The sequence below is a fragment of the Chelon labrosus genome, assembly GCF_963514085.1.
Source record: "Chelon labrosus genome assembly, chromosome: 13".
Lineage (NCBI taxonomy): Eukaryota > Metazoa > Chordata > Actinopteri > Mugiliformes > Mugilidae > Chelon > Chelon labrosus.
In genome coordinates, this window is record NC_140346.1 from 17,575,514 (window position 1) to 17,589,321 (window position 13,808).

The 13,808-nt window shown below is 44.4% G+C and overlaps 1 protein-coding gene across 1 annotated transcript; it reads right to left on the reverse strand.

Annotated features, from left to right (window-relative positions):
- Nucleotides 1–753: 753 nt before the first annotated feature.
- rtn2a (reticulon 2a) lies at nucleotides 754–12,596 on the reverse strand (the record flags this gene model as incomplete). Its single annotated transcript, XM_084558567.1, has 10 exons — nucleotides 754–1,481; nucleotides 3,432–3,490; nucleotides 3,583–3,629; nucleotides 3,720–3,789; nucleotides 5,264–5,402; nucleotides 5,699–5,906; nucleotides 9,752–9,958; nucleotides 10,697–11,275; nucleotides 11,691–11,744; nucleotides 12,566–12,596. The coding sequence occupies 10 exons, from the start codon at nucleotides 12,594–12,596 to the stop codon at nucleotides 1,406–1,408; spliced, it is 1,470 nt and encodes a 489-aa protein (XP_084414693.1). The 3' UTR covers nucleotides 754–1,405.
- Nucleotides 12,597–13,808: the final 1,212 nt, after the last annotated feature.

A 13,808-nucleotide genomic window follows, 5' to 3' on the forward strand; every position in this document is an offset into this window, starting at 1 on the left:
GGGTGGGTGTGTGCATCTAGGCCAATCACTATGAAGCACATTATATCTGGGGCTCATTTCATTGGGATTATATGTGTTAATCTAACAATGCTTTCTCTGTAAGACACATACAGTACATTATGCAATAATAAGGCATAGGAACAGAAGCATTTTGGTGCAAGCTTTAAAAAGCGTCCGCTAAAGGGAAATGTGAGTATCCTGAATAATTTTATTAGTCCTAAAATGTTATCTACTCACAATTCTGTATAAGACGCCGTGTCATGTCACGGTACACACGCCGCGTCACACAAGTACTGTACACATACAAAAACACCATTCTCAGGAAGGCAATGGTCGGGGGGGGGGGGGGGGGGGGGGGGGGAGTGGTTTGCTGGGGGAGGAGAAGTTGCTTTCAGCAGTCGTAAGTTCGGCGAATCGGATCATGCACTAAAACCTGCAGTTAGAAGGCACCTGCTGTATTTCTGTCCACTCTCCTTCACTCGTTTCCTCCTAGTATGCAGATAACCACATAAGGAGTACACAGTGGACACCTGTTTAAATCATCCACCTACCCAACCATGACACCTCTGATGGTCTGAGCTCGTTTACCTTTCCGAATATTACATTTCAAAGAGTGAGGAGAACGCCGCACCCAGTGGTGTTCGTGGTGAAGAAAAAAACATAAATGAAACTTAAATGAGTGGTGTTGTGAATGACGTGCCAGCGGGGGTGAAAAGAAACAGAACGGTTTGGAAAATAAAGACAAAACGTGACTTTAATTGCTCGTGGGTAACATTTTCATTTCAGCAAGCTGTATGTCAGGAATCACGCACTCTCGCACTCACACACACACACACACACACACAGAGATAAACAGTCATGAGAATGAATATGCATTCAGAAATAGCCATGTGCCGACACGTGCGTCCTAAGTTTTCTGCCGCCATGATCAATGATGACCCCCTTGTTTTTGTCAATTTATGTAAATCACAGCAACAACCGACTTCCCTTTTCCCGGATGTGTAGCTGTCTTCATTGTCTTAGTACCTCATATGGATTACAGCTCCATCTAAGACACTTTACTGAGTCATTTTTTACGTATTAAAAACAATATTTCCAAAGATGGTCAGACGTGACGAGATGTGTTGTCGGATGTCTCCTCCGTCTCATCCAGGATTCATACACCTTGATTTCACCGTGAAGAAGAATGATCTCAACCCCGTCCTCTAACCCCTTTAAGGTAGATACAGTTAGAGCATAAAGTACCATGCGTAGTCCTCATCGTCGTTCATTTAAATAACCTCCCTTCCCTTCCCATCCCCGGTCTCTGGAGCTCCGTTCTCTGGAGCTCGGAGCACAGACTGCTGAGTAAGACATCTGAGTGACAGTCTGGTAGCTTCTCTTTTAAGATGATGTCCGCGAGCGTTTACTGGCTTTTGGGTTTGGCGCCGCCGGGAGTTGGATCAGGAGGAGGGCCGCCACCCTGGGTGAGTCTTTGCAGACTGCAAGACAGACAGGAGGTGGGTTAGAGTTTGTGCAAATCAACAGATTTAGAGCCTGCGCCAATATTAACACTGCAGCACTGAGCTGTATTGCAGACATTAGTATGGGAACCTTTGTGTTATTGTGACTCAGGTGTGTCTACACATTATTTCAACATGCTTAAACCCACTGCTAGCCTTGTTTAAACAGCCTAAATGAGCTCAATTTGTCGTCTTGTCGTCTGGTGATTCTTTTAAATGAGCTTAACTTGCAGCCACTAATTAAGGAGTCGTTTCACCTAGTGAGATAACTTGTCTGTGTCAGAAATTATATTGTGATATTATCTACAGTTTGCTTGACAGTTGAGAAGTGAATCACAGTGATACTCAGGTTTGTTGATCACGGCCTTATCCGTTACATGATCTGAGCTTTCATAGGATTTTGAATTTGAATTTTAGTTACTAGTTTTAAGTCAGCTGATGGTAAAACATTTGTTGTGTACCATGAGGTTGAAGCTTTTTAGAGACTAGTCTCTGACGGTCTTGTGCTCAGTGCAGGTGTGTCCCCACCATGGCTTTTCATTTGTGGTTTCATTTGTATCAGCTTCACTTCAATTTTGCTGATCCCTGACTACACTAATATATATCGACTTTGTGGTGACAACCATTCATGTTTATCAGAATTATTTGTTGCTACTTTGAGATCATCTAGCAACTCTGTGTGATTAATAGTTCTGGTTTCCATCTGTTGACATTTACTTTTTGTGGCTCACGGATTTGGTGTGATTCCGATGACGTCAACTCATGCATGTCCCAGACGATCAGACAAGATCACAGTGGGCCTTTGTCCATTTTTTGAGGACTTCGAATGGAACCTTTCGAGGGGAGAGGTCTTACGTCTCTCTGTCTGGTCTCCCTGGCCTCACTGCAGCAGTGCAGATGTCTTTGGATGATGCATAGTCTGGATAAAAGGCATGGCTGGAGACGCCACAAGAAGTCACCGCTCTTTGTAATTCTGAAGCTCACCAGAGGTGTTTCTCATTTTTTTTTGTCTTTGTCTGCACTTGTGTCTTGTGGACTTGTGAAACGTCATCACTTGCTGCCAAAGTCCTGATCCAATTCATAGTGCGTGTCTGACCAAGTACAGTCTAAACGACAAGATGTGTTCCTGCCCCGCCTGTTTTATCAAGGATTGGGAAATAAGTAACCTGTGTGGACTTGGGACGGCCAGGTATCCGATGACGCAAACAAGTAGAAGGTACAACTTTAGATGTTAACTTTCATCGAGAGGGATGTTCACATATTCTGTTTCCCACGGATCACCACTATATTTTGTGTAACATTAGACCAGCAGCTGGCAGTTACTGAGCAGCGACCAGGAATCATTTTATAATCGAGTCTATACGCTAACCTCTCATGGTAGAAGTTCCCTCCACTTACACTTATTAATTCTTTTAGATGAGAATGATTAGAAATATGTTCCTTTTCCTGACACCACATCAGACAGAAATCCTTCTGCGTCAGGTTATTTCTGAGCCCAGTGGAACTCAGCATCACTGCAACATTTCAATAAATGCATGAATGTATAGTAGCTCTTCGTTCTTTTATATAACTCTATTTAATTGTTTTATTATTCGTATTACTCCTCCTGGCTTCTGAATGCCACTCTTGATGTAATTTGATTTCTACTGTACTACAGTGTTGTTGATTCTTCTTAATTATTCATTATGTGGAAACTCAATAAGGCAAATAAACCAGTCTCGGCTGAGCTATGAGCGTCCCAGTAACGTCTGATGAACGTACGTCCGTATAAAACCCGCACTAGGAGACTGTGGCAACTACCGTCACAATAACACTTGATTTTTTTTGCAAATACAACTGTGGGATTCAAACGAGGACCACCACAGTAGAAAAACACTAGAAACGCTGAGTTGATGTTCTGATTTGACCAGTAGATGGCGCCATACTCACAAGTCCTTGGCATTGTCGATGCGGGCCTGAATTTTTGCAAAGACACTGTCAACCTGCTCCTGTAATATAAGGGTAAAAATATGTGTTTACGGATGTGTAAATGAAGAATGAGTTAAAGTATCAATATAAAGAATGGATCAAGGATTATTACCTGGTGTCTAGTGCAGAAAAGTGGTAGAGAAAAGAGAGCGATCACACCTGGAGAAGAGAAAAGTAGAACAGTCAACATGACACCCAGGCAGTATGTTAATGAAATCTGTATGTCCAGTGATGGTATCGGCTTCTTACTGATGATGAGCAGAGTAAGGCCATTACACAGGTCCCCCAGGTACGTGACAAGGTACATCAGAAACAGCAACTAAGACAGAGAAAAACAGAAGAGGGAAAGAGCTGAAACCTTTATCAATGATCCGTTCAGAAGTCAAGATAACGCTCCAGAAATACTCCATGTTGTCTTAAGATAATTTTCCCACAAATCAGCCATTCCTTCCATTGTGTAATGTTGTGTATACCTCACACAAAAGTCGATAAAATGATCAATTCTGACATCAAGGACAAAGAAGAGACTCTCCGGATACAAAACTCCCAATATGGATTGACGCGTATCTTTACATGGGATGATATGGGACACCCCCTGCCTCACATGGAAAGAGACTCCCAGGCGTCTCTGCGTGCAGCTCTCCCGTGTGTCATGACACATACCAGCCAGGTCAGGGTTGAGACCAGGAGGTCCGAGGATTTAGGGGCTCAGTCAGCACACACTGGCTGACCTTTCACTGTAAATGTGCTGATTATGTCTGGTGTTAATTACTTTAACGCCCACAATTGTATTAGGGGTGAAGTACATCTGGGTCGAGGTCAATATTTAGCATTTTATACCCATAGTTTACTTACTGTACTCTAAGACTGATGTGTCTGTAGCAGCAGTAAGTAATAGTACATCCACTGTCACTGTGCATACATATATATTAGCATTGGTTAACTTGAGTTTGCACCTAAAATATCAGACATGCACAATATGCAATTTGCACTTAATACTCCCCACAGAACGAACTGTATACTATATTCAGTATTTTTAAAATACCGCCATCTATTAGCTGCTACTGTACATTTTGTCTTATTCAAGAAGTCAACTGAGCCTTTATCTACACTTATCAAGGAATCGTGCCATCAAAGGTATCAATATAACATCTATAGTAGCTCATGAGTTAGCTTTTAGGGAAATAAAATAAACTTGAAGTCAATTTGTCAAAAACATATGTCACCAACAATTATGTGACGCAGATTTATTTCAGACTTGATGAATATTAATATAATATTTTGTCTCTGCTGGCGAGACGTGCTCGCAAAGGGGCTGCATAAACAGCTCAGATGAGAAGAGCAGGGCAGATCTCCTCCTTTTATGCTGCGAGTATCAATTAAGTTTAATATGAAATGCTTTTTTTCCCCCAAAGAAAAAGGGAAAGGGCTTTCCAGACAATTACCAAAAACATGTCATTGCGACCGACAGATGCTATTTGTGCCACTGCCCTTTTCGGGAGCAGAGCCTTCAGCTCTGAGCTGGCACAACGAGAGTGGCGGTTGGCATAGCAATGCTGTCATCTGCAGTGATGGAGGGAGCGAGGACGGCGGAGGGAGGAGAAGATGAGCAACGGCGGAGCAAAACGAAAGAGCGCAGAGACGGGCGGATGCCTGGGTTAATGAGGGGGAGAGGTTCTGGACAAGGTGAAGCAAATCTCAGAGGACAGGTCATTAGGACGGAAAACGAGAGGCTGAACGCACACCATTAACCGAGCGGCAACCACGCGCGCAGACTTAATTTACTATCTTACCTTGAGGGATTCAAAAAGGCTTCCAACAAAAAAGAGTCTCTTCAGACTGTCGACAGCAGACAGACTCAGGACAATAGCTTTCTGCATATAGAGGTCAGCCTGCTCTCCACTGAAACTGATGTCCAGGTCCAAGTACCACCTGAAAGGACACGAGACAGTGTAAAGTTAGGAGCATTGACAAAAGACAGGAACCTTAAATCTTTTGGCCGCACTCTATTGGCTTTATTTTCACCATACCAAATAATCATTATGTGATCAATATTTATCGAGAAGAACTTAAGCAAACAAAAATACTTCAGTGTCGTAAATCTGTTTCAACACGGAAAGGCAAGACAGACTGAAGTCTGAAGGCTTGTTTTGGAAAACATGTAGTATATGTGATGTGACTTAATGAGGTGACTCCAGGCCCCCCCCCCCCCCTTGGTGTTTTCTTACTTGAAGGGATGCTCTCCATCTCCCCAGCTGAGGATGTACAGTAACTGGTAGTAGATGCGCACTGAGATGGTGAAGCACATGACGGCCAAGGAGACCGTGGAGACCACCGTGATGATGCTGAGCTGGAACAGGGACAGCAAGCCCACCACTAACCCTGTGAGCACCATGCCGGTCCGCTCCGTGTCCTTCCAGTAGATCAGGTCCATCACTGATTAGACAAGTGAAGGAAGGAAGGAAGGAAAGAGAGAGAACAATGATGAGTACATAGGCATTTTGCAGCAGTTCAGGGGTCTTGAACGAGGCTCGTCCAAAGAAAACACGAGCTGGCGTCTTAAATCCTAGCTGTGTATTTACATAGCTGCCAACATTGTGAATTCCTCTATTCTTCTTTGTAGCAAGGGGCAGCTGAGACAACATCATTTGATCTCCTCGGCTCTTTGATTTCTGTCAAAATCAGGACAGAAAGAGCGGCAGGGAGATAAAGGAGTACTAACACAGGGGTAGGGAGGGAAGGAAAGGCTAGGCAATTGGAAGAAATGAGGCAAAGAGGGATTTTCAGCCTCGAGCATGAGAGAGAGGGACACACCCGAGCTACGGGGACACGTCGGGCTCCGGCCTCGGCTAAATTTAGCCCTCAGATGCAACACTGAAACAAGCAGTCGAGGGGAACTTAAATGCAGCCTTCGCAGCACCTGCTGTCAGACGTCAGCCCCTTCGGCGTACACTGTTAGTTTCCCTCGCTGTCACCCAGCAACAGCTGCCGTGGAGACTGAGGCGTCCATGGAGTCACGCTTTGGCGAGTGGACAACTTGGACGTATGCTAACAATATGTGATTCTGTCATTCTTCAAGCAAACAAGAAAATCACCACTCTTTATAGAACAATGGGAAATGTTTATGAATTAATATTGTTCATTATTAAAAAAAAAAGCCTAAAGTAAAAGAGGAGACAGTAACGGAGGAGATGACAGGCGCAGTTCTCTGCGCTTGACATTCAGGGAAACACTAAGCCTCAGCGTTGGAATAAAGGGATGCCTCTTTGAATAGAGCTCACTGGCAGCAGGTGGGTTATTTATAACGATCACTGTGCGCACAATTAATACCCATGATGCCCCTGGAGCACACTTGTCCGGTGTATTTGTTTATGCTGCTGTCATTCTGGGACACGGAGGCACGGCAGGAGACTTATTTGACAGAGGTAACACTATCTGAGGAGGACACTAATACATACCATACGCACAGCATAGACGTAGCTACAGACTCCTATTTTCAGACTTCAGATTGTTTATTTTTAAGTACTATTCCAACATTTTATGCTCATTTGCTTGTTTTTACTGAGCCTGAGATTAGAAGATACCACCTAAGAGAGTCTACAGCTACAGGGAGCAGCCAGTTAGCTTAGCATAAAGAATGGAAACTGCTAGCCTGTCTCTTTTCCAAGGTAATGCTATCTGGCTGTCAATACCTTTTAAGATCATCAGTTAACACATTATATCCAGTCTGCACAAATATGGAGATGTCCCTGCCTGGCTGAAGTTACGTCCGGGACTCATTTTAGACACATTTGTATAAATAAAATTAAAACAAACAAGAAAATGATGAAGCTAATTTGTGAAATCGGATTACTTTGAACATAATGAGGCAAGCAGTTTCCCCCTGATTATTCTAAAGATAATGAATAACACACGAGAGACTAACTTTCTGTCTTTCTTTAAATTTCTCCACAAGCTGCCACACTGGCATCCTAAACTGGCTGTGAAATTATGGTATTCTTGTTGTATTGAACATTACATGCCATTTATACTTTGTGTCTGTTGCTGCAATAAATCTAAAGCAGCAGAATGGCAGTGTATTAATCCTTCATCCTTTAACATTATATTACAGCATGAGGGAATGAAAACAATCCAGTCAAATAACCAACAAACCATCCAGTCGGTTAACCAATAACAAGATAAATTATGTGGCTTGTTTGTGCTTAATGTCAGCCCGGCCCGACACCGCTGCATTTTAACCTCATCTTCCGTTTCACTTGACCCGGATCATATCATCTCATTCATGCGTCTGAGAAACATCATCCCACTACAGATCCAAGTGTCTCTGCTCGTGGCAGCTCTCCAGCCTAAGGAGGAAACATCAAAATGTAAGATAAACCCAGCCGGCGACGTTATTACACACAGCAACTATCTGCTAACAGCGTATCACAACGGGGGCAGTTCGGACTCATTTGAATGGCGGGCGCTCATTTAAATCTAGGCTCCCGATAAAGAGACGGCATCGGAACAGCTCATCAGTTTGAAGCCAAACACACCTGCAGCCGGGGGAAGCTGCCGTCTCCAGAGGCTCAGCTTGTAAAATGATCAGAGAGAGGCAAGAAATCCACTCAATTCCCACCTTCAGTCCCCTGACAGCCCAGTCTATTCGCTACACCGGAACCACAAAGAAAAGTAAAGAGTCCGCAACCGAAGATGATAAATCGCTTCCACCCCTTGAATCTGCAGCTTTCCTCTTCCCTGGCCTCCGCTTGGTTTGAACTGAAATCAAACTCTTTGCAGCAGCAGCAGCCTCTCGGTTGAACACAGTAAGCAAATACCTCAAGTTTGCCTGCGTATTTGTAAAACTATCCTACGTTTACTGTATTTCAAAAGGTCTCACCTTTACTGGCCATTTTGGTTGCCGCTCCAGTGCTTCTCCTAACGCACTCTGTTCCTCTCTGTGAGCTCCCCTCGGCCCTCTGAGCTGTTTTTGGTCACCCCCTCCACACACCCCCTGCTCGCTCAGCAGTCCAACGTCCTGACAGCCCAAAATAATCTCGTTTGCAGCGCCGCCCACCACTCTGCAAGACTGCAAGAGCTTTACACATACAGAGATGATTCACAGCTGTGACGCAATATTTTTTTTAGACCTTATGACTTGTTAAAAAAAAACCTCAATCTGAAGCTGAACACATCCACGGCTGTCTATAAAGATTAAGTTAAAGTCAGGATCTGTTCACATTTAAGTGTCATTCGGCACCTGAAACAGGAGAAGCAGGGTCTATTTTCTGTTATGTCACAAACCTAATCTCTCCCTCCCACAAATGCTGACATGAAGAGAAGTTGACATGTTTGCATTTTCTTTCACTTCAAAGTGAAGAGTTGTAAATTCGGCTGGAACGCTTGTAACGCTTGGTTTGATACTATTATTCATAATTCAGAGGTCTGAAAGCAGCCTAAGAAGGGAATGGTCATCTTAATCTGTAGCTCTGGACCAGATTTACAGTTAAATGGTGTCCAACGTCAACCAATTCCAACCTAATTCCCCAAAAGATGAAATTTATGACGCAGATCAACGACTGCCGACACATTTTTGACAGCTTTTAGTTCTCCGTTGCGAGAGAAGCACTGATGTTAGTTGAACCGGCCTCAATAAAACCAAAAGAACATGATGCTCCAATAGAGGGATGTGTGCTATTTATTCAGGACACCCTAAACTCTGTCATCAGCCTGACCGCACATTCATCATCAGTCTGAGGTTTTACTGCCCCCCGCATACACTAAAATAAGACCGAACTCCACTCTGACTGACGGTCCACTTAAAGTGCCATCAAGCTGGGAGACAGGCTCTTATCTCTCTCTCTCTCTCTCTTTCACAATGACTCAACTCGCTCCAACAAAACTGAATAGAAAGAATCACCTATTTTTTCCATCTGCGTGTTTCGAACACTGTTAGACTCTGACATCAGTTGTGATGGTGTGTGAGTCCGAAAGGCTGGCCAGTGCCAGGAATGCTTTTCCCACAATGAGCCAATCATTCCTAAAATCCCAGGAGAGGGTTACTATAGAGACACAACGAACAGCCAGGACTTCCCGTGGGGAGGGGGATCTCTATCTTTGTCCGCCTGCCGCTGAGGGTCCATGCAGGAAGGGAAATCTGATATTTTCTTTATTTAACACATTGATTCACGAGCTGAGAGAAAGGATGTGGACGAGGAACGAGTCAAAGACGAGAAGAGATGAGAGGGAGGTGGGGGTAGAAATTAAAAATAAAAAAACTGAACAGAGAGATCATCAGGTACCTGCTATGTGTGTGCATACTGCCGGGTCCTCTGTTAGGTTAAGTGCTGAAAACCAGTGCTCGCTGACCAGTTCTTCCTGAGAGTTGAGGCCAACGGCGGCCGGCGATGCGGCCGCTGGGCCCCTGGGTCGCACAGATGTGAGTAGCTTGACTGAAATGGTTTCCCTGGTGACAGGAGACTCTGGCTCAGGGGTTGATGAGGATGCCGCTGCTGGGAAACAGAAGATGGTGTCACTATGGTGACTACACCACTACTGACCGTATATGCTCAGCTTGCACAAAGGGGAAATAAATTAAAGTCATCTGTACTAAAACCTTATATGTTTTAACGCAATTGCCATAAACTAAATTAAATTAAGGTTTACTGTATAATGAGCAATCGCCATGTAATGGTTTGATACTCGTGGCTGCAGACAGGGAGGAGGGTTTAAGGATTAACTGTGCCACACTTTAGGAAGCATCTTCCAAACTTACAGAGTGCAACCAGATTCCTGTGCGACCAAGAAGTTAACTATTTTATTTGAGGTTTTACTTCGAAACACTTCTGAAAGTTACAAACAGCCATTTAAACTGTAAGTTAACATATTTTTTAAGGTGCACTAATTGAATTATCCAACAAAGGTTCAAAAAAAGCAACTGGACTTGTAGAGTTTTGCTGGTAGTTTCTGGTTATTAGCATAACAAGCAAGTTTTTTCAGGAGGAGTTCCTATTTAAACCTCAGACTTCCCACCAGTCCCCTAGAACTGAAGAAGCTACTCGGATGAAACGTGAAACGTCTTCTCAAAAAACTCTACAAGTCCAGTTGCTTTTTTTTGAACCTTTGTTGGATATACCATGACCTGGATGACTGAGAACCTTCACAGACACTAATTGAATTGACTAAGTCATAAAAACTTTATACTATTGTGTTTTACCACTGTCAGAACCATTTCTCCAGTGTCTCACCCTGAATTATCTGTGAGGAGCTCTGCAGCTGGGACGATAGGGTCGGAGAGGGAGGCCGGACAGTCTGTGTCACGCTCTCCTCCCTTTGGACTCCTGCATCCCTATCTTGAGCTTCTGTGTCCAGGTTTTCTGGAAAAGGCTGAATTGTAATATTCTCAGTTTGCTCCCCTTCCCTCCTTCCCGCAGCGCTCGCTGTCCCCCCTTCAAGCCTCTCCTGCTCACTCCTCTCTGACGTGTCCTCCTCTTCCTCTCGGCCGAGGAAAGCTTGCGGATCCCAGTCTGAGTCGGGGGAGTCCAACAGTGTTTCCAGGGTGTCTGTGCGGATCAGGGGCGTGCGACTTCCCCTGGAGCCGCCCCTGCGTCGGTCACGGAGGTGCCGCGACACTCCCACCGCTTCGGGCTCTGCGATGGCGATGTAAGAGAAGGTCAGCTCGAAGGAGCTCTGCCGCGGTGTGCCCCAGATGGACGGGGATGAAGCCAGTCCCTCGTCATCATCCGGATCGCCATCTCCACCGACGTCGTCGTCGGACCACTCTCTGGCTGTTTGCAGCTCATATAACTCTGACTCCTCGTTTCCGCCTGAATGGAGACGAAAACAACATAATTGGTCAACCCCAATGCACCAAAAAAACAATATACTCCGCGCAGAGGAGCAATTCACAACACTAAAAAAGACCAGTACAAGGAGAGTGGTTCAGGTTTGAATAAATAAAATGCGTCAGATGAAAGCTCCCAGGTGTGCCATTTGATGTCGGGGAGAAAAAGTGAGACATCTAAAGATGAAACCTTATTTGATAAGTGCAAAAACAGATCCCCCTTTTAAAATGTAGCAACAAAGACACCTTTATTCTGACCTGTGGATTGTTAGTGCCAACATTAGAGGAGCTGGATGAGCTCAGGCGAACTCATATCTGTCACAGCAACGCATCAGAAAGCAGGAATCCCTTGTTTTTATGACCATTACTTGACTAAATATCTCAAACTTGTGCCTTACCATCGGTGCAGGGAGGTGTTGAGTCTGGAGTGGACGCCACAGAGCCATATTCCTCTGGAAGAAGGAGCACAACACTGAGAGATTAGTCACATTAACATTGCCTTTAAAACCTTCAACATAGGGATACTACTGATTATTAATAACACACAGGCCCAAACAATTGTATGTGATTGAAGACAGACTCCACCACTAGTAGTTAACCTAATCAACAAATATTAACTTGTATTAACAATACAGGCCACTGAATATAACACTACATGTATATCCGTTACAGAGTAAAAGGAATGATACAATTTCAGCCGCACACGTAGGTCAGTGAGTATTGATTAATTTCCGTACAGAGCTAAACTGGCAGCAGTAAAGGCCTTCACTCCATTAGATAGCCAGCATGACATTAGCTAATAAATCAGCCGGGCAGTGCCATGAATGCAGCACATTCTCTTCTCCTGCACGTGTTTGAACACATGCAGATAACCATAAACCACTTTAATTCAGTTTCAGTGGACATCAGGTGAGCGCTGTGGCTCAAATATCTTATAAAACATGAATGTAAAGGAGCATAACAGAAGCTTTCGTGGAGAAACGCCACTCCGCACACGGCTGCCTGCAAAGCCTCCTCCGGCAAATAAACATCTGCAATGCCAATGCAAGACAGCGGGCAGCAAAACAAGCCTGCATCTGCGCTGCGTCCATTCAGCCATGTGTTTATTAAAGGTGAGGGGAAACAGAGGCAGGAAGGGGGAGGGAGCTAACACGTAGGGTGCTCAGAGCAGTTAGCAAGAAAAGATGCTGAGCTGGAACACATGTGATGATGCTACAGGGAGACCTCCCACACAGAAACACAGAATGAAACAGCAGAACAAAAGCAGACTCACGGCAGTGGGAGAATCCTAAAACCTGGCCCATGCTCCATCAAGACATTGCTGGGCCCGTCCAGTCTGGAAGCCCCCCCCCTCCCCTCCTCTGCTGCCAGCACTCACGTCCTGTGGATATACTCTCTCTCCCTCCCTCCCTCTCTTCCTGCTCTTGCTCCCTCTGTTTCTCGGTCGTCTGTTGAGCGGCTTCCTCCCTCTCCTGCCTCTCGCTCCGTCACTCAGCAGCCCCGCCCTGCCTCACTCCACCATCCTCCCCTCTGCTCCCTTCCTCTCCTCTTGCATCGTTATGACTGCAGAGGTTGTAGTGCGCGGTACAGCAAAAAAGGGAGAGAGGCATGAAGGTCTGTCTAAGCATGCTGTCATCTCCCATTCATAGCTACTCTCTCTCTCTACGCCACTCTGTCCCTCTCACCCTCGTCATGTGATCTCGTCTCAGGATCCTATAGGAGCCGGAAGTCAGAGAGGGAGTCATTAATAATGTAAGACATGAGCATGGAAAGCATAAACAGAGATGGGTGCATTAGATGTCAGCTTATGTCATAACCCAGTTTCTCTTATAGTGTTTCACAAATTACCAAGCAAAATTAATCATAAAAGTTGCAATATAAATCATGTCAAAAGTCAACTTAATGCTTTTATATGAGTCTTTTATTTGGCTTTAATTAACTGGGAGGCTTTAACATTAGTGAACAGTAGGGGGCAGTAGGGGTAGAAGTAGAAACTGATGCTGCTGAATTAAGAGTTAGGATAAATGGTTAAACCAATGAATGAATGAGCTAAAAGTGAGAGTCTTGCCTCTTATATTTGCTTTATCTATGACTTTTTATTCAAATAAGGCAATCTGTAAGGTTTTATGGTGGTGTATGTTTAGATAGATACTGCAGTGTAACTGACATAACAGTCAGTTGAATAATAATTAAAAAAACGCAAACAGAAATAAATTAAAGAAGGGCAGATACAAGTTCAAGCTGAATGTCGATCGAAAGCTTAGCTTTTCTTGTTCTGTTCAGAGTTTACGTCACATTTTTAGATTGTCCTCTTAAACCTGATGTGTGCAATATTTTATTTACAGTATTAAATGTATCGACACGCCTCTCATTTCTCTGCACATGCAGGAAAAAAGTAATGCTGAACATTCAACACAATTTTCATTCATTCATTCATTCATTCATCTTCTGTAACCGCTTGTCCTGTGAGGGGTCTGGAGCGGGGAGGCTGGAGCCTATCCCAGCTGTCATTGAGC